General features: G+C 57.0%; 1 protein-coding gene across 10 annotated transcripts in view; it reads right to left on the reverse strand.

Annotated features, from left to right (window-relative positions):
* Window positions 1-19,875, reverse strand: part of SYT7 (synaptotagmin 7) — a 65,755-nt gene that overhangs the window by 9,688 nt on the left and 36,192 nt on the right. For 4 of the 10 annotated variants that reach the window (XM_035262907.3, XM_035262905.3, XM_035262906.3 and 1 more), the window contains 4 exons: window positions 17,445-17,813; window positions 13,468-13,590; window positions 8,405-8,540; window positions 2,567-2,837 (listed from right to left, as the gene is read on the reverse strand). In XM_035262907.3, coding sequence (XP_035118798.1) covers window positions 2,567-2,837; window positions 8,405-8,540; window positions 13,468-13,590; window positions 17,445-17,813 — 899 coding nt within the window. Of the gene's footprint in view, window positions 1-2,566; window positions 2,838-8,404; window positions 8,541-13,467; window positions 13,591-17,444; window positions 18,148-19,875 lie in introns of those variants that run through there. The other 6 variants (XM_035262913.3, XM_035262911.3, XM_035262912.3 and 3 more) reach the window with 3 other exon arrangements.

A 19,875-nucleotide genomic window follows, 5' to 3' on the forward strand; every position in this document is an offset into this window, starting at 1 on the left:
GCTTCAAGTCCTTCCGCAATTTGGCCCGGCTGTCCTCTCCCTGCTCGGCTTGTGACCGCTCTTCACTCAATGACTGGGTTCCAGCCACATCAGCCTTCCTGGCCCTTCCATACCCCAACCCCTCCCGCCCCCGGGCCGGATGCACGCTGGCCCCACCATGCCCTCCTCCTGGCTACTCTCATCCTTCTGGTCTCAGCATTCTTTCCTGGCACCAGAGACAGTGTTCGGTTATCCACTCTAGCACCTTTTTTTCCCCACAAAACATGTCACACACGGTAACAGATTTCTCTGTCTCTTTCCCTGATTTTTGTCTGGCTCTCCCAGAAGGCTAGGATTCCCAGGAAGGCATCTCTGTTACCAACCACTGGACCATGTCTAACACCGTTTCTGGCACATAGTAGGCACTCAATACATATTTGTTAAGTGAATGCATAATTGAACAGATGAATAAATGCCAATGGAATGGCCTGATGGAGCAGTAGGACTGTGCTGAGGTGAGGTGGGAGCTAAGGTCAGAGCGAGAGGAGCAGAAGGGGCTTGGATGGGATGGAGGAGGGAAGAGGGGGCCAGGGGCAGGTCTGAAGCCGGGAGTCACGAGCTCCTGGGAGGCTTAGTCAGAGATGGGGCTGGCCCGGGAGGTGCAGGGCACAGGCCAGCCTGGAGGCCTGAGGTGAGGAGATTCTGAACCTGGGTGTGAGCGGGAAGGAGGATGCCTGGAACCTCAGCCTGGCTGGTACAGATGTGCACAAGCTTAGCTCCTGTGACTTGATCCCAGCTAGACACAAAATCCTCTGGAGGGGCTCCAGGGGATTCCAGCACCTTCCCCAGAGATTCTGGAAGCACTGAGGAGCTCTGACAAGAGCAGATGAGCTGGAAGAGGAGATTCTGAATTTGTTCAGGGTCCCTTTCCTCATATTGAGGGAAGCTGTGTCTTGCTTATTTCAAAGTCCCCCAGGGACCTAGCCCAGGAGACCCTTGGTATCGATTCAGGTAAAATGCATAAGGACAAGTCTTCTGGGAATGTCGGGAGCTCCAAGAGGTCCCTGAACCCGTCAGCCCTCATCAACACCAAAAGAGGCAGGCTCCTAGCTGGCAAACTCCTAATCATCCATCAGAACCCCTTTTGAATGGTCCCTCTTCTGAGAAATTTTCTTCAGCACCACCAAAGGGAGCTCATACTGGGTTCCTGCAGTTCCTGTCATGCTGTGTGTGACTGAGTTATCTGTCTTGAGGGCCATAATGGTGCCCCATTCTTTTCTACACCCCCAGGATCTAGAAGAGTGCCCAGCTCATGATTGTTGCTGGGTACGGGCTTGTGGAAGACACTGGGGGATCAGAGTTCTGCTCAAAAACCTCGCTCTGCCAGCTGGCTACACAAACCTCCAGACAGCCAAAACCCTCACTGTTGAGCCATCTCTGCCCTCAGAGACACATGAGCATTCACTGCTCACCCGCAGTGCCAGTTGGTGGGTGACCTGGCTGTCATGTTGCAGAAGAGGGGGGGTGCTAAGTGGCTGGGACAGCAGATAAGGAAAGGTCCCTGGGGTACACGGTGAAGGTTCTGGAAGGCTAGGGCTCAGGGCAGCTGGAGTAGGGATTTACTCTTCCTGGTTGAACCGGGGGCCATGGGCAAAGGGTTACGGCTTCTCTAAGTGGGGTCCTAGCACCCAAAGGCCCTGGGATAGAAATCACTCCTTAATCACATGCCCAGCTTCCTGGTTACCTTGAATCCTCAGAGATAAGAGATAAAGACCGGCCTTCAGAGAGGGCTTGCAGGAGAGAGAAAGGACATTTTTCTCAGCGACCTCCAGGCATGGTTCAGAGCTGTTGTTCCTGTCCCACGTGGGGGAGGGGGTCAGAAGGGCAACAGATGGAGTGTGTTTAACAACCTGGTGTCAAACATTCGCTGGGTGTCAGGCACTGTTCTGAGTGCCTCTACAACTCACTCATTTGTTCAACCCTCACTATTATTATCTCTGTTCTGCAGATGAGGAAACCAAGTCATAGGGAGGCTCAGCAACTAGCCCAAGGTCATGCAGCCAGTAAACTTGGCTCAGAAACTTGCCCAAGGTCAGGAGCTGGGAACTGAACCCAGGCAGTGTGGGCCACAGCCTGTGCACTGAACCACTACACTCTGGTGGCTCCAGGGTGCTCCGGCTCTGAGTCCTGTGGGTGCCTCCTTCCCTCCCTTCCTGCCCTCCTCAGGATGAGCTGTGCGTCTGGGCTGAAACGCCAGTGGTGGCCTGGCTTCCCTCCTCGGCCTCTGGCTGTGATGCTGGCTCCACTTGGCTCCTGTGACCTGATCCCAACTAGACACAAAATGCATCAGGTTAACCGGGCCTAGACATTGCCTGTGTGGGAGCGCATGTGTGTGTGGATTTGTGTCTGTGCACGCAAGCAGGTGTGCACAGACTTGCATCTGCTCGTGTGTGTGTCTGTGCATTTGTGGGGCTGCAGGTGTGTGTACACATATGTGTCTGTGCATGTGGCCACATGTGTGGTTGGGTAGGGGGATGGCGGACGGCAAGAGGTGACTGTGGCAGGAGGAGGGCGGCACTAGCCTCACCTTCGAAGAGGAAGGTCTCGTTCCAGTGGGGGTTTAGGTTCTTCCGCTTCACCTTGGTCTCCAGCTTGTGTTTCTTGTCGGGCAGCAGGTAGATCTTGACAAAGGGGTCGCTGGTGCCGCTGAAGTCCTTGGCCGGCAGCTCCTGGGCCTTCATGATCTTCACGGTGAGCGTGGACTCCTGGAAGTTGTAGCCGACGCTGAACTGGATCCGGCCCAGGTTCTCTCGGCTACAGCCCTCGTGGGCCTCGTCTTCCTCTGAGCCTGGGGAGAGCTGAGGGTAGGGGAGAGGCCACAGGGTTGGGGAGGACTCTGCTTCCCCTATGTCCCCACTGCTGCCCAGCATGGGCGAGAGGCCAGAGGAGGTGGCCCATCCCACACTCACATCCACGGACGCTGTTCAGGCTCAGAGGGCAGGTGCCTTGACCAGGGTCTCCCAGGAGGGGAGGGAAGAGGGGAGGGTAGAGCTGAGACAGCCCTGTTTCCTGAACCTCAGAGCCGTATGCATAACACCTGTTTCCTAGGCTCTCCTCACGGCTCTGGGTCTGCCGCCTGCCCCAAGCTCCAGCTCAGCGGTCTCGCCTCCCTGGCCCCAACTGGCCTGGCATGTGCTGGGGTTTCTGACCCCCCTGACCTCCCTGCCCTCCTGTGGCATGGGAGGGGGGCCTCTGTGGATGCACAAACCTGGGCTAAATGGCAGATGGGGGAGGCTGCTCATATTGCAAGAGAGTTTATCATAATAATTCTTTGGAAAGTGACTCTCTGGGGTGCGGAGAATGAGGTGATTTACAAAATGAGAGAGGAAAGTTTTCAGGAGTAATGTCTGTTCGTGTAAGGCAGAATCACTAGGGACATGAAAATCGCAGACTCCCCAGGCCCCATCCCCAGCCAGTCTGACTAGATGGAGCTGGTGTGGGCCTGGGCATCAGTGCTGTGTAAAAGGTGCCTCAGGCCAGGTGCAGTGGCTCATGCCTGTAATCCCAGCACTTTGGGAGGCCAAGGCGGGAGGATCACAAGGTCAGGAGTTGGAGACCAGTCTGACTAACATAGTGAAACCCCGTCTCTACTAAAAATACACAAAATTAGCCAGGTACACAAAAATCCCCAGCTACTTGGGAGGCTGCGGCAGGAGGATCGTGTGAACCTGGGGGGTGGAGGCTGCCGTGAACTGAGATCGTGCCATTGCACTCCAGCCCGGGTGATGGTGCAAGACTCCGTCTCAAAAAAAGGCGCCTCAGACCTCAGATGACTGTACCACCCATCGGGGCTGAGGGCTGCTGGGAGGGAGGGCGCTTGGGCTGACCCAGCAATGGACAGTCACACAGAGGCAGGGTGGGCATCTCATTGCATCCTGACATGGAACCACAGGAAGCAGCTGGGAGGTGGACCTTCTGGCCAGGTGTGTGAAGCTGTGGGCACACTGGGAGTACCTGGGAGGGTTTAGAGCCCTGTCCACCCTCCAGCCGCCTGAGAGCAGCCCCAGGCCACTGACAAAAACAGACCCAGTTAGGGGACCACATGGCTTAGGCACCCCGTCTGGAAAATCTCCCATGATGGTTGGATGAGGGATGGAGTTAAGACAAACTGCAGGCACCCTTCTCTCCCTGCCTCTCCTGCAGAAACCTGCTTTGTGCTCTCTCCTGCACCCTGGAGGGGCAGCCCTAGGCTCTGAATGACTAAGTAGGACGGATAATAATAACGCATGCACACAGTGCTCCTACCACAACCGGAGACTCTTACCTCGCCTCCTCCTTACTGAATCCTGACAATAGCCAGGTGAGGCAGGTGTCACCACCCTCTAGCTGAGGAGACTTGCTCAGAGAGGTTAAGTCACATGGCCAAGACTGCACAGCAGGATGAACCCCCTCTGATTTGATATCCTGCTCTTTCCACTAAAGCAGGCCCACACCCCAGGGCAGCACTGAGGTGTCCCCCTCAAGCCAGCAAAGATCCGAGGACTCACCATGCCAGGTGAAAAGCGTCAGATCCCACTCATAATAGTTTTTTGTTTTTGTTTTTTTGAGACAGGGTCTCACTCTGTTGCCAAGGCTGGAGTGCAATGGTGCAAGTGATTTTCGTGCCTTAGCCTCCCGAGTAGCTGGGACCACAGGCTTCTGCCACTACGCCCGGCCAATTTTTGTACTTCAGTAGAGACAGGTTTTCGCCATGTTGGCCAGGGTGGTCTCAAACTCTTGGCCACAGGTGATCTGCACCTCGGCCTCCCTAAGTCCTGGGATTACAGGCGTGAACCACGTGCCCAGCCTCACACTCATAATAGTAACCACCATGGACTGGCTGTCCGCCTGCCTCACCAAACCCTGCCCTGTGCCCTGTGCCTTGTCCTCACTGACCTCTTACAGCATCCCAGTGAGGCAGGCACTGCACTCCCACTGGAATACTTGGAACACAGCTAGAACACTTTCCCGAGATTGAATGCCCAGTGGGAACAGAACCCAGGTTAGCACCCAGGAATCCTGAGTGCCCTTCCACCTGCGGCTTGCTCTTGCACTCAGATCTACAGTCTGGGGCTTTACCTTGGTCCTGCCTGGCTGGGGGCAGGGGTGCTGAGCTGCCTTACAGCAGAAGATGGTCCCTCCAGCCCTCACCCCTTGGCCAATCCAGATAACCATCCAGATAACCCCACAAGCTCCATCACCGCCCCACTGAGAATATGGCTTACCTGCCCAGAATCTGCTTTTCCCTGATGTTCCCTTTTTTTTTTTGAGACAGAGTCTCGCTGTGTTGCCCAGGCGGGAGTGCAGTGGCATGATCTCAGCTCTCTGCAACCTCCATCTCCTGGGTTCAAGCTATTCTCCCACCTCAGCCTCCCAAGTAGCTGGGACTACAGGCACCTGCCACCACACCCAGCTAATTTTTGTATTTTTAGTAGAGATGGGGTTTCACTATGTTGGCCAGGCTGGTCTTGAACTTTTGACTTCATGATCCGCCCGCCTCAGCCTCCCAAAGTGCTGGGATTACAGGCATGAGCTACCCTGCCCCGCCTCCCTGATGCTCTTTTCCCCGCCCATGCCGGCACCATACCCTTTGACCCTGTGTTTACATCTGCAGAGTGGGGACTGTGAAACCTACTTTGTGGGGTCCTGGGAGAGCTAAGCGGGTCCATGTACCTTCTAGAGTTTTGCTCCATGACCTGACCCACTGGCAGAAGGACCAAGTAGGTCAGGTGGGAGATCACTCGGCCTCACCCTTGCTTCTCAAGTTGAGGGGGAGTTGCTGGTGACTGCAGCCTGGCTGGCCCCAGCCCCACTTGAGGTCCCTCTGGTCCCTCGGCTCTTGGCTTCAAAATTGTGTGGTCTTGGGAAGGCCTGGGCTGGCCAGGCGGGTTTCACCTGGGAAAGGGGTGGCAGCTCTGTGCCCACTCCCAGCCTTCCCAAGCCACAGCCCTGAGCCCTAATTATTCAGCTGGGACAGAGCCATCTCTATGGCAACCAGGTTGGCCACGCCATCAGAGTCAGGGAAGGTGCTACCGGAGCCCTTGTACTAGGAGAAGTCAGCCTCAAAAAGCAGCAGGCTATTCCTGTGCCAGGGCAGGAGATGCTCAGAGGCAGGTGTGGCCTGGCAGCTTCTCAGACACCTCTGCCCCTCAGTCCCTTCTCTGGCCAGCTCGGGGTGCTCCACTCTTGTCTCTCCCTCTTTTTTTTGAGATGGAGTTTTGCTCTTGTTGCCCAGGCTGGAGTGCAGTGGCACGATCTCGGCTTCCTGCAACCTCTGCCTCCCGGGCTCAAGTGATTCTCCTGCCTCAGTATCCCAAGCAGCTGGGACTACAGGCATGCGACAGCAAGGCCAGCTAATTTTGCATTTTTAGCAGAGAAGGGGCTTCTCCATGTTGGCCAGGTTTGTCTCAAACTTCCGACCTCAGATTATCCCCCTCACCTTGGCCTTCCAAAGTGCTGGGATTATAGGCATGAGCCACTGTGCCCAGCCCACTCTTGTCTTTTGACCCCCAGATTCCACAGCCTAGGGTCTGGAGACCAGGACAGGCTGAGGTCACAGTGAGCTGATTCTGCCCTGCTTATCTTATCATGCCTGTTAATGTCAATGACCTGGCATTGGCACAGAGCTGTGCAATTAGACTCTGCCTTCCCACCTCTGAGTATCCTCCCAGCACAGGAGAGGGAGATGAGGCCTGCGCTTCCTTCCGCTGGCTGCAGCTGTCAGCACCTCCCTGGGGGCAGCAAGGGCACAGGCAAGCTGTCTGGGAAAGGGCCATCCCTTCTGGGAACCTGGCTACCAGGAAGCTGTAATGAATTAAGGGGCTGTGCAGGGAGGCAGGGTGGGCTGTGGCAATGGCCATCCAGAGGGGAGGACAGCTGGGGCCAGTCTGTCTCGGTGGGGGAAGATGGAAGGAGAGCAGTGGAGAGCCAGATACACAGGGGCCTGGTGGGTAGGAAGAAGGGGAGAGGGGGGAGGCCCAAGGTGACCCAATCTGGATGTGGAAAATCTGATGATCTAAAGTGGTCCATGAAAACTACAGGACAGGCCGGGCGCGGGGGCTCCCACCTGTAATCCCAGCACTTTGGGAGGCGGAGGCAGGCAGATAACTTGAGGCTAGGAGATTGAGACCAGCCTGGCCAACATGGTGAAACCCTGTCTTTACTAAAAATACAAAAATTAGCTGAGCATGGTGGGGTACTACTGTAATCGCAGCTACTTGAGAGGCTGAGGCAGGAGAATCACTTGAGCTCAGGAGGTGGAGGTTGCAGTGAGTTGAGATCGTGCCACTGCACTCCAGCCTGGGGGACAGAGTGAGACTCTGTCTCAAAAAAAAAAAAAAAAAAAAAAGCAGGCTCTTAGGCCCTACCTAAGGACCAGGAATCTGCATTTTAACAAGGTTCCTGGGGGATTCCTGTGTACAGAGCAATTTGAGAAACACCAGGCTAGAAGGGAATGGATGGTTAGAGCTGGCTGGAATACTACATGGCAGAAGGACAGGGCTCTGGTGCCAGGGCAGTGGTTGAGGGGCTGGGAGTTCCCAAGCCTACTTCCTACTTCCTTCTCTCTACAGGAGGGAGGGGTTCAATTCGAGGAGATGAAATGTCCCAGGTCAAGACCAGTAGGAACAGAGCAGTTGCTGGTTCCCAACCTCATCTCCTTTTCAAGCACTCCTGTGACTTCAGAGCTGCCGAACTTTTAACGGATTCCTGCCTGCCAATCTCCCGTTTTCTCCCTCCAGGGGAGGGCAGGGCAAGTGGCTGTGACTCACTTCTGCCCCCTGGAGGCACCATGGGAACCACAATCTCTGCCTGGGCCAAACAACCTAGAACTAGGATCCCAATGGGTTAGAGGCCTCCGGTGGGGTGTGGACAGGAGCACCCCACCACAGTTGTCCCCTCAGAGGCGCCAGGACCAGTGGATTCCTGCTGTTCTGCTCTCAGGGGCCTCCAGCCATGGGAATGGGGGAGGTCGCTGGGCTAGGCCTTCCACCCAGACCTCCACTTAAGGGGACACCATTCCTGGGAGGGGACACCTTCTCTCCTGAGTCCTCTGCCCACCAGCTCTTCTTTCTAGAATCCTGAAAGTGTCTTGCATGAGTGGGTTTGCTTTGGCCCCTTTTCAATCCACAAAGGGATCAAAGCAGGATTGCAATTCTTATTTTCACTTGTTAAAGGAAGAAATGAAGACACGGAGAAGATACTTTGGTGAAAGAGCTGGCAACAAGCCCAGACCTTGCACACTCAGTCATCAAGCGCCCAGTGGCCTGGCTCTCCAGGCTGCTTCTGACCCGGTTCCCCTCCCTGGACTCCCATGCCGTTGCCAGTTCCCACACACATCCCTCTTCTCCCTGCCCTGGCCTCCCAGCCCAGGCTCCCCCATTCTCACCATGAGCATCTCGCTGGTGAGGGAGTTGACGAGGTCTGAGACGGAGGAGTGTGGCTCGGTCCGGCGGTCGGACTCATCATGGGGTGTCTGGCCTGGCACCGGGGCTGTGTTCACTGCCTTCCCTCCTGCAGGCAACCTGGGGGCAGGGGAGTCCGAATGAGATTGGGCTGGGGAGTGAGCTGGGTTGGGCACCCCAGCCTGGGGGGTGGCAGGACCTTCTCTGTAGACCCCAGCAGCTGCCAGTACTCCTGTCCAGGTGGATGCCTGCTTTTCCCTGGAGACCCACACCCGGGGCCCATTCTCCTTGCAACCTCTGCCCCAGGTGACTGTGGCTTAACTACTCCTATAGGGGATATTTTGAGGGGTGTCCCCGTTTTTCCTGTTCCCCAGAAAACCCCCACCCTCCAGTCATTGGCTTGTATAGTTGGTTTCTGAGCTGTCCATCGCCCCCACTTCCCAGAGGCCGGTGCTATTCCACCCGCCCCCAGACTGGAAGGGGGAGGCTCCGCCGTGGCATGGTGTGTCCAGGTGCCTCTCCGCGTCATTACCCTCTTCAAACACGCCCAGAATGTCTGTCTCCCAGATGCCCCACCTGTGTTTGCTTGAGCTCATCAAGAATCCTCTTTCCACCCTCCAGACACGAGACTGACCAGGTGAGGTCAGGATAACTTTCCATAGTGACAGCGTTCTGTATTTGTGCTGTCCAGTGGAGCAGCCACATGCCACATGCGTGCATTTGAGCATTTGCAATGTGGCCAGTGTGGCTGAGAGCTGAAATTTTAATTTTGTTGAATGTAGCTCATTTAGGTTTAATAGCCCCCTATTTGATAGGGTGAGCCTACACCCCTGCTCCCCAGTTCCCATCCTTCTCCCACTTGCTGAAGACTGCATTTGATAAGGCTCTCTCACCCACGGTCACAGAAAGACGGGCACCACCGAGAAGCCCTGTCAGCACCCAACTCCACGCTGTTCCCAAGATGCTGGGCTCTCTGACCCAGTTGCTGGGTGGTGAGCCCAGGCTCTGTTCAGTTGGAGCTCAGGAAGGGGGCACTAAAAGCCTGCCCAGGGACCAGGCTGGAATGTCCCATGAGGAGGAAGAGAGGTGGGGGTAGGCATGGAGGAGGAGACGGGGGATCAGTAGCATGAGTCTCAGGACAGGCTAAAATAGAACAACTTTGAGAGCACACAGACACAAACTGGGAGCCACACGCTGAGGGTGGACATGAGCTATGGCCCTCTGGTAGAGACCAGTCTCCAGCACACAGACGGCCACGACAGGCAGGCAGACAGACATGCATAGAATATGCCAGGCCCTGAGAGGAGACATCGGGGTCCCAAAGCAGGGTGTGCACGCACGCACACACACACACACACACACACACAGGTGTGCACATGTACACACACACACATGCACACAAGCCCTACAGACACCCAAAGGAGCAGGGAGAGGGTGGCATGGGGCCTGGGCAGGCCAAGCAGAGCAGCAGTGATCACACACATACAGCGATGAGCACAGAGACCCCAAGAGGAGGCATACCGAGGAGACCTAGGCACGCCACGTGTGCACGTGAACGGGACAAACTGAAATGGAAAAGGCAGGGAGTGGTTTCAGGGCCTAACATCGTGATTATCAGAAGCACAATATACCTGTTGTGAAAACCTGGCCCTGTCTCTACAACACAGAAACGCCCACTCCACCCAGTGACAGGTGGGTACCCCTCCCCAAGGGCACACATGGACATATGGACACGCGCGCACCACACACACACACAGAGGACACGTGCTCCCACAGGCAGGCAGGGGGAAGGAAAGGAGCCCGAAACAGCTAGAGAGGTAAAGTCAGGTTAGAAACAGAGCGGGAGAGCAGGGAGAGTGTGAGATTGACTGCTGAAGGTATGAGAACGTCAGAGTTATTTGGCCACGCCGCAGCGTCGGCACAGCTGCCAAGCAGCCTGGGAAAGATGGTCAGCGCCACTGAAGCTGTCGGAGGTCACAGGACAGAGAGACAGAGGTGAGAGGCACAGAGAGAGGCAGAGGGAGAAGCCAAAGGGCGCATCACCGGCCCAGGGCAGCCCTGTGGGGAGCAGATGGGAGAAAGGAGACAGAGGGAGAGAGAGGCCAAGAAGGTTAGTCAGAGACGTGTGAAGGCTGCCGGGTGGACGAGGGGACAAGGAGGAGCGTGCGGCCAACAGGAGAGGCAGAGAGGAGGCGGGGGACACACACCGTGACAGAGGAACATGGTGGCTTCAGAGTAGGGAGAGCAATGGGGGGAGGCCTGGTCCCCGCCTTGCCCCGTCCCCCACTTGGGGTGGGGGTGGGCCACGGTGGAAACCATTTGGATCCCAAGGAGCAATGGTGAAACGATGGCAGACTGCATGAAGGGGTGGATGGAGCAGAGTGGCTGAGGGTGGAATGGGCGCAGCAGGGTGTGGACCCAGGGCCTCCCTCCCTGCTCCCCTCTGGGGAGCGCACTCTGAAGTGCTGTGATGAGGCCCAGGAGCTCCCCGAAGTATCCAGGATGGGGGACTTCAGGGACACAAAACCATGGGGACAGAGGCAGTGACTGGCCCTCCCATCTCCTGCTGCTTGCTGGACATGCTTCCACATTGTCTGGAACCTGGAATGGCCACTCCTCCTCCCGGGATGCTGTCTCCCATGAGCCTGGTGCTAAGAGACCAAGGCGGCTGAGTGTCCTCCCCAGTGACAGCCAAGGGCCACCACCCCTTCCTCCAGTGACACCTGGTCAAGGGTCAGCTGGGGAGAGAAGGGCAGGGATGGGGGCAGGGCAGACCGTGGGCCTATTCTAGAAGGAAAGGCTGAAGAGGAGGGACAGCCCCCCCAAGGCCACCACTCCCAGGTCTGAGGGTCCAGGAACTCAGAAGCATGGCACCGTAAGGTGCCCGGTGTCCAGTGGGTGGTGCCAATGCCAAGCTTTGGGAAGGGGAGAGTCTGCTGGGAATGAAGCACTGGATTCTGGACCCCTGTGGCAGCCCACAACCCAAGAAGCACCGCAGGGGCCATGAGAAATGAGTTTCCAGGATGGGTGGGCATGATGAGGTGGGAACGGCACGGTCCACTCGGAAAGTCAGGCCAGGTGGTGGCAAGGGCGCACAGCCTCCACTCCCACACCCACCTTTCCCAGGAAGGCAGGGGACAAGCAGATGTGATGATCAGAAGGGATGGGTGTGTTAAGTATGGAGTGAGACCCAAGAGGTGAGGAGGTAAAAATAGACTGTGGGTGACGATGGAGCCAGTTCATTAACACATGGGTGACGTGAAATCTCGTTTCCAGCCTGCATCTGCTCCCTCACACTTCACACCTTTCCCAGCACCAGTCTCATGTTCTTAGTGGGGCGTTCAGAGGACTCCAGCCACCCCCTGTGTCTTCTCGCCCCTGGCCCCTAGCCCTCCCAGTGGCCCTCTGACTGCCCTGCAGCCCAGCTTTGAGGCCCTGACTCAGGAAGTCACAGCTTCTGTAGTGCCCCAGTGGGTCAGGGGTGGCAGGCTCTGCTCCTCCCATATCCCTCTATGTGGGCTCAGGGGTGACACCAATTGTGCCACTGAGTGGAAGACCTGACCCCACTCTCTGGAGACTTCCAGACTTGCCCACCACAGACCATGCCACTGTGGACTCAGGATGGGACGAAACTGAGAGGGGTGGTCTCCAGGAGCCACCAGAGGGACAGGTGAGCCAGCTGTCTGCCTCTCAGCCTATCCGCCCTCCCTAACCCACAAGCCCAGGGCAGCAGCCTGGGGTGGTCCCTTCTGGCACCTAGGGGCCTCTCAAGAGCCTCAGGATGGCCCGTCCAAACAGTCCCTGTGCAGGGCACAGGACACATGCTCCAGCCCAGGGGCCTGTTTTTTTTCTCATTAAAAGCTTTGCATATCTGAGCCTGAGGGGCCATTCCTTAGAGGTTGCCCCATCCAATCCTTCGCTGGACAGAGCAGTGAGCAGAGAACCCAGTGAGGGGCTGTGAGTCCCCCAAGGATGCAGAGTGAGGCTCTGGCAGAACCAGAGCTAGAAGGCAGGTGTCTTGGCTGCCAGGCCACACATTCTCTGGCAGGCCTTTGGGCTGATGAGAAGCAGACCCAATCAGGTTGACAGCCCCTCCTCCCATGATTCCCAACGGCTAATTCATCCTGGGAACCACAGGAGTGGTCAACCCAACTAAGCTCAGGCATCTATAATGGCCCTGGCTGTGGGATGCTGCCTGAACCCTGGGACCTCCCTCCCCTACCCATTCCCCATGAGCAGCATCCCCTCTTCCCTGAGACAGGGGACAGAAGGAGCTGCTTCCCTGAATTCCCGATAGCTGAAGCTATGGCAGTTTAAATGCCCAGCCTTCTGCTTGGCCTGTGCTGTGGCTACACAGGCTATTCCTGGTCTCCATAGGGTCCCAAGGCCAGCAGCAGTGACAGGGAACCCAACAAAGCCAGGCCTCACCCTTGCTCAGGATGGCTGCCTGCACCACTCCGGGCCCTCCCCAGCTCCCTCCTGGTGCCCTGGCTCAGGGGTGAGCCTTCTGCTTATCTCTGGTCACCAGGGCTCTCCCATGCCCCAGACCCTCCCACCGTGGACTCCTCTTCCATCAGCCAAGCAGCCCAACGGGACCTCCAGGCAAGAAGGAGGTTGAGGGGGTGGGGATGAGGGAGAACAGGCTGGCGCCCCTTCCCTAACATCCCCCCCGCCCACCAACCACCAGAGAAACGGGGATTTCCGGTTGGGGTGGGGACAGATGAAATATGGAGGGGCAGCAGAGAGGAGCCAAGCAGGAAGATGGGGTAGAAAAGGCTGCGCTTGCTCCAGGCTGGGGCAAGCATGCCAGAGAGCAGGCCTGATCCAGAATGGTCCCAGGATGGCCTCGAGTGGCCTCAGACCCCAGGGACACCACCGAGGTGGCTGTGTGTGAGGGCACCGGCTGGGGAGAGGACTCGTCCTCCCGCTCCAGCATCCGCTGAAGGCACCACCGCCTCGTCCAGCAGCCAGGGCCGGTCGAGGCAGATGGCCTCTCCGCGCCTCCTCCTCTGCCGCCGTCGCCGCAGGCCCTCGCCTGTGCTCGTACCTCTTGTCCCCCTGAGCGTTCTGGTTCTGCTGGGTTCCTGGGTTTTGCAGGTCAGGGATATTGGCAAAGTCATCCTGTTCCGAAAGCCCTAAGACCAAGGATAGCACCACCATCCGGCCTTCCCTGCCCGGGGTGGGCAGCCCACCGGCCAGGGTGAAAAGAGGAGGCCCCGTGGGCGGGGGCGGGGGGAAGGAGAGAGAGAGAGAAAGAGAGAGAGAGAGAGAGACAGAGACAAAGAGAGAGAAGAAAAAAGTGTGAGAAACTGGCCCTGCAGGAAAGAAAGCAAACTTCAGCAGTGTCAACAGTAGCAGGATAGAGTGGGGATAGTGAAGGCAGGGAGGGAGGGGAGGCGTCTGCAGCTAGAGACTCCGCTGGCCTGAGCCAAGAGCAAGACTCTCCAGCGCTAAACTGCAAGGGGCTGGGCAGAGGCCTGCAGAGGTGGCCTGTGGCTGGGACAGTCCCAAGGGAACCCGGTGAAGGGGGGGCTCGGGTTGGGGGGGAATGAAGCATAGGTCCTGGGACACCACAGATTTCCAAAGGCTAATGCATGCCCAGCTGTACTCGCTTTGACCATCATCTGGGCCACTGGGAGAAGAGGGAAGGGCTCCATCACTATCCTGCGCCAGCACCTTGCAGGCTTAGAAAGTTTTGAAATCCAATGGGCACGGCACCCTGTCCTCTGGAAGCCCTTCAGAGACAACGCAGGGTCATGGTCAACCAGATATCCTTGAAACCAGGCGGGGATACACAAGCCTCAGGCTTCTGGATACACAAGCCCATCAGAGAATGAAAGTCCTTTGTGGTATATGATGACCCGGCCATATCGGCTGTCTCCTGTGTCCTCCTTGCTGGAGATCCAGGGAATGACCACCACCGCTGAGTCCAGATCACGGGCCTTTCATTGGAGAAGCGGTCCAGAAAGCATCACGAGCAAAGGCGGTGAGAGAGTGCAGGAACTTGGCAAGGTCTGGAGAAGATTTGGCAGGACTGCAGGGAGCCTGTGCCTGCAGTGCGAGATCGTGCTTTGAGGGAGCACGGTCAAGGCTGAACGGGGGGTAGCCAAGAAGGCGAGATTCTCTTGGAGTGGATGTGTGGGCAGCCGTGTGAGGCCAGGTGTGACACCTTTAGCATGGGGCATTCTCAGAGCACCATTGGACAGCTTGCCAGAGTCTTTGCGAGGTTACCCGCATTTGCCAGGGAGGAAAAGGAAGCATCGGTGGTGACCCCGCTGTCCCTGAAGGTCATTAGGGTCTGTGAGCATTTTCTGGGTGCTCTGTGGAGCTCCTCCAGGGTTGGGCCTCTCATCAGGACAAAAGGAGAGGGAGGGGTCAAGAAGGGCCAAAGGGAAGATGGCAGGGCTGATGGAATATTCTGGAAGGGAGAGGATGCTGGGTCAGGAAGTCTACCACTTCAACCACTGTGAAGGAAGGCAAGGTTTGGAGAGGAAGAACTTGCCCTAACTTCTCAGAGCGGGTTTCAAAAAGGGAACAAACAGGCGAGAAATAGCCTCTGAGGGGAGGGATGAGGGCATGAGGGTCCCGGAAAATGGGACATTACCTCTGAGGTCCCAGTGAACGGAGGGAGCTAAGTGGCTGCTCTGTCCCTCCCTGTCTTTGCATTTTTGGTCCTGGCCACAGTTACTCCAGGCTGACACTTGTGCCGGCATCTAACTTTCAGGAAACAACTCTGTCCCTTCCCTTAGGACGAATCCTCGTTTTCTTTGTTTTCTGCCCACTGGTGCTGTTCCGGAGTTGGTAAAATTCCATTTGGCTGCTGGGGGAAGGCAAACTCAGTGAAAACAACATGTTTTTTCCCCGGTTAATGCATTTTTCAGATACTCCTTTTTCTCTTCTTAAAAACAGAACAGCTCCTCTGCATAAATTCCCGATTCGTCACTCTCCAGCTCTGCAGGCCACAAGGGTGAGGATGAGGGGCAGGAGCTGCAGAGTGGAGGGAGAAGCTGGCAGTGTTGGGAGCGTCAGGGCCATCAAGCAGAGGGCTGCTGCCCTCCCTGAGAGGGGTGGGTGGGGTCACGGGGGGCCAGGACAACCCTTGCCACTTGTATCTCTACTGGGGCCACCAGTGTTTAGGCAAGAGAAGAGCCTCAGAAGCAGGGCAGCTAAATTATAAGGCAGGAGGCAAAGTACGGCCCACAAGCTAAGAACGGTTTTTACATTTTTAGAGGGTTGTTTTAAGGAAAGAAAAGAATATGTGATGGAGATCATATGCGTCTTGCAAAGCCTAAATTATTATCTGGACCTTTCTAGGAAAAGTTGGCCGACCCTCAAGGTGAGTTCTGGAGGTTGCCAGCAGCTGGGGGGATGTGAGACTGCCCCTGGGGCCCAGAGCGGGGACAGAGGATGCTGCTGCATGCACGATGCTGGACCAATCCCGGTTAGCTGAGAAGGCAGGAGGCAGGCAAGAGATGGTACCCAGGTTCCTGGCAGGCCTTTGGCCCAGTCTCATGGCTGCTAGAACAGGATGTAGAGTGATGGCTGTGACAAGACAATCTGGGGTGGGGAGGCACGGGGGCTGCAGGGGCCGTGCAGGCTCTCAGTCCTGTTTGAGCCACGCAGAACCAATTCCTCCGACTCTCTGAGATCCAGGCCAGGACCATGGCCTCTGTCCCAAAACAAACCGCCAGCTGGAAGACAGGAGGCTCTTCTGGGCATCTTGTCTGGTGCAGATGTCCAGTTAGATTCCTGAAGGTCTTCGAGTGCGATAGAGCCTCACAGAATATAGTGCCCTGATTTGCCAGGGAGAGTCGCAGGCAGCATGTCTGGCTGGCTGGGGCCACGGGCCACTTGCATGGCTATGGGAAGTTGGCACAGTGGGGCCTCTTCGAGTAGGGTGCCTCTCCCAGGGCAGCACTACCATCTGCCCGGGAAGCCCTGGCTGAGGTGTCGGGAAGAGGCAGGACGCTCCGAGGACGTGCTTGCCTTCAGAATCCCTATATCTTGCCAATGCTTCCCTTTCCTCCTCCCTTTCTCCTCTCCCAGGCTTAGTGCGCTGGTCTGCTCCGTGAAAAGTGCTCCCAGGGAAGACCTGGGCGATGGCAATAATCCCCAAGGCCTGGAAGGAAGCTCTTGTTAGGGCGGAGGAGGGGGTGATGGGGATGGCAGCCCAGACCTGTCTTAGGCCCTGAGAGTGGAGACAAATGTCCAGACAAATGCTGGGGAGGGGGCTTCCTGGGAAAGTCCCCTCTAGGGAGAGCAAGGGTGGGCGGATGGCTGGAGGGAATGGTTAAGGTTAGACACTGCTGGTGTGTTGTTACTTCTTAGGCTGTATACTTGAAAGAAGGCTCCGATTTAGAAACAACCTTTTCTAAAGCTTTGGGGCAACATCTCAGGTTTTTCCTCAGGGGATGGGTCATTACTGGAGGAAGGAGACTTGGGAAGCCAGGGCAGGGGCTGGAGGACAGGTGGCTACAGAAGGTCAGAGAGATGGGGGAGGGCTGGTGGCAGGGACGGGGACAGAGGAAGTGAGAGGGAGGGAGGGGTATGGGCCAGGAAGGCTAGCAGAGTCAGGTTACAGGGAAGAAGTAAATTGCAGGGGAGGAGGTGGGGCTGGAGATGAGTAAAAGGGATGGGTTTGGGAGCTGAGGGGGGAGGAGAGAGGTTGCAGGAGCAGAAGGAAGACTGGTAGGAAGGCAAGAGCAGCCTGGGACTAGCTGGGAAGAGATGTATCTCAGGGCATTGTCCAGTGTCTCCAACTAATTTTTAGGGGGGAATTTCCCGGAGCCCTAGAGCACTGAGGGGGGCAGGGGTCCTCATAGGGAGGTGGCTCAGAATCCTTCCATGGTGGTCTTCAGGCATGAACCACAAGACACCGAGGAGGGGGCTGCCAAGTCTGCTGGGCACCCTGCTAAGGGGATGGAGGGCCAGGAGGCACACGCGACCAGCTGCTCCCAAGGAGATCTGGGGGGCGGGAGGCTGGGTCAGGGAGGTGGGGCCGGCCCGCTCAAGGGGAGGACTTACAGGAAGGATTTCATGTCCAAGCCTCGGTTTCGAATCTGCCCCACCACGTGGTCCCAGCTGCCCGGGTTGGAGCGGCTGCGGCCCCCCGCCGCCCGGTACTTGGAGCCGGCCGAGGTGCCCTGCCGAGCCTGGCTCCGGCCATAGGCCCGGGGGTTGGGGCCTGGCGCTGAGGCCATGTGGGCCTGCAGCTGGCCCAGGCTCTGGCTGGTGGTGGGCTGGCTGGGCTGCCGGCCCCGCTGGTGCTGGCTCAGCGGCTGCTGCAGGCTCTGCTGCCGCATCAGGGTGCGGGGTCGCTGGCATTTCGGCTCTCCCGTGGAGCTGGGGATAGACTCAAGGGTAGTGGCCGTGGACAGGGTGGAGTCCTCGAAACTTGGGGCAGGTGGAGGAGAGGAGAGAAAGGAGAAGCAGGTGAAGGGATCACAGTGGAGGAGAAAGAAGCCGAGGGCCAGGACTAGGAGGCCCCAGTGCAGGGTGCGCGCTGCTGGACCTCGCCAGGCCTCCATCAGAGCTGTTGCCGCCGCTGTCGCCGCCACCACCTCACCCAGGTGGCTGCAAAGCCCTCGCACCCACCCTGAGGCCTCAGGTCGGCCCCACCCACCCACCTGGCCCTGGCTCAGCTAGTGCCTGAATACCTCCTGGCTGGGCCGACCTCCCTGCTGGTCTGAGTGGGCCGCGAGTGCTGCTGAAGCTGCGTGGTGAAGGCAGGTTCCTAGGGCCCTGAGGCTGCCTGGCATGTTGGAGTGGGAGGGGTGAAGGGAGCTGCTGTGGCCCTCCCGCTGTCTCGCTTGGGGATACCAGAAAAGTCTGCCTCTGTGTTTTAAGTACTGCCATCCTTTGGAGACAGGAAGAAATCCAGGCCAGTGCAGCGCTGGCCTAGTAATCCTGGGGAGGCCGGGGAAGCCATCAATTCTTACACTTTGTCCACAGAAGTGAGGAAGCAGCAGACCTTCGCCCTGTGGCCAGCGCCGCCTTAAGATTCAGGCTCTGGTGTGGATCTTTGCCCTCTTTCCAGGGTTGTTTCCTACATCCAGCATCCTCTCCTGGGACCTTGGGAATATCTCCAAGTCAGAGGACTGGACCAAGGAAAGAGCGCAGGCAAGGTGGGAGCCCAGTGCCCACTCTGCTGACACCTCGCCACGGTTTTAACGGAGAAGGGGGTGACTATCTTTGATGCATTTGCAGGGGGTGCTCTGCCACAGGTACCTCAGTGTCTGTGAAATGCACTGGGAACTGAGGCAAGGACAGAGAGAAACTAGGACATGGCTGGTCAGATGCAGTATAGCCTCAGAGAGACCTGGGTTCAAACCCTACCTCTGCCACTGACTGAATATGGGACTCTGGAAAAGTTACTCCACATCTCTTGGCCTCAGTTTCTTCATCTACAAAATGTGAGTAATAAAATAATCTCCAAGCTTCCACTGTCACAGAGTTGCCATGAGGACTTAATGAGGTTGTGCTGTATTGAAGATGCTGTATTAGTAAAAGCTCGCCATGCCAGCAGTTGGAGTCAGAAGTCTCTGGTCTCCCCTGGGGAACCTGTCTGCTTCATGCGCTGGCTGGAGATTTCACCATATCCCATAAGCAGGGCCAGAGCCAGGCTGCACCCCAGGGCACCAGAGTTAGAGACTGGGCTGAATGAACGGCTTTGGGTGAATCATTTCTCATCTTGGAGCCTCAGGGGTTCCAACCTCCTCCTCCTGTCTCTTCCCTCCACCTCTCAATCCAATGGTCTAGGGCAGGGGTTAGCAAGCCATGGTCTGTGGACCATATTTGGTCTGCTGCTTGTCTCTGCAAAATAAAGTTTTATTGGAACCAAGCCATTGGCATGAGTTTACATACTGTCTCTGGCTGTTTTCATTCCACAATGGCAGGGCTGAGTTGTTGTGCAAGACTGTATCGCTTAGAAAGCCTAAGTAGTTCCCAAGTGGCCTTTTACTAAGTTTGCTGGCCTCTGGTCTAGGGCCATGGGGCAGCCGAGTATCCCCTGGGCTGCCCAAGGGAGGAGGCCCCAGGGCCCTTGGGAGCCACTTTCACCACAGCAAGCAGCCCTCAGCTTTGCTCACCCTCTGAGCCTACCCTGGGAACCAAAAGACAACAGTTAGGCTACCCCTGTGGGCTGAGAGAGAGAAAGAAAAAGAGAGAGCAAAAGAGGGAGAGAAAGAGTATAGTAAAGAGAGAGAGAAACAAAGAGAGAAGAAAGCAAAACGTGGCTTTAGCTGGGGTCTTGGAGGGGCGGCAGGCTTGCCTGACTCAGGCCTGAAATCGGGGCTACCTCCAGGAGCAGGCCCAGGCCTGGCTGGCCAGGTAGGCCCACAGCTCCCTGGGGGCAGGTCGAGGCAGAGGGAGCGTGGCAGGTTGATGGCCGCCTCCTCTTCCTCCTTGCTGACCTCATTTTGGTTTCCTATCACATCCAAAATTAGTCCAATTTACA

The sequence above is a fragment of the Callithrix jacchus genome, chromosome 10, assembly GCF_049354715.1.
Source record: "Callithrix jacchus isolate 240 chromosome 10, calJac240_pri, whole genome shotgun sequence".
Lineage (NCBI taxonomy): Eukaryota > Metazoa > Chordata > Mammalia > Primates > Cebidae > Callithrix > Callithrix jacchus.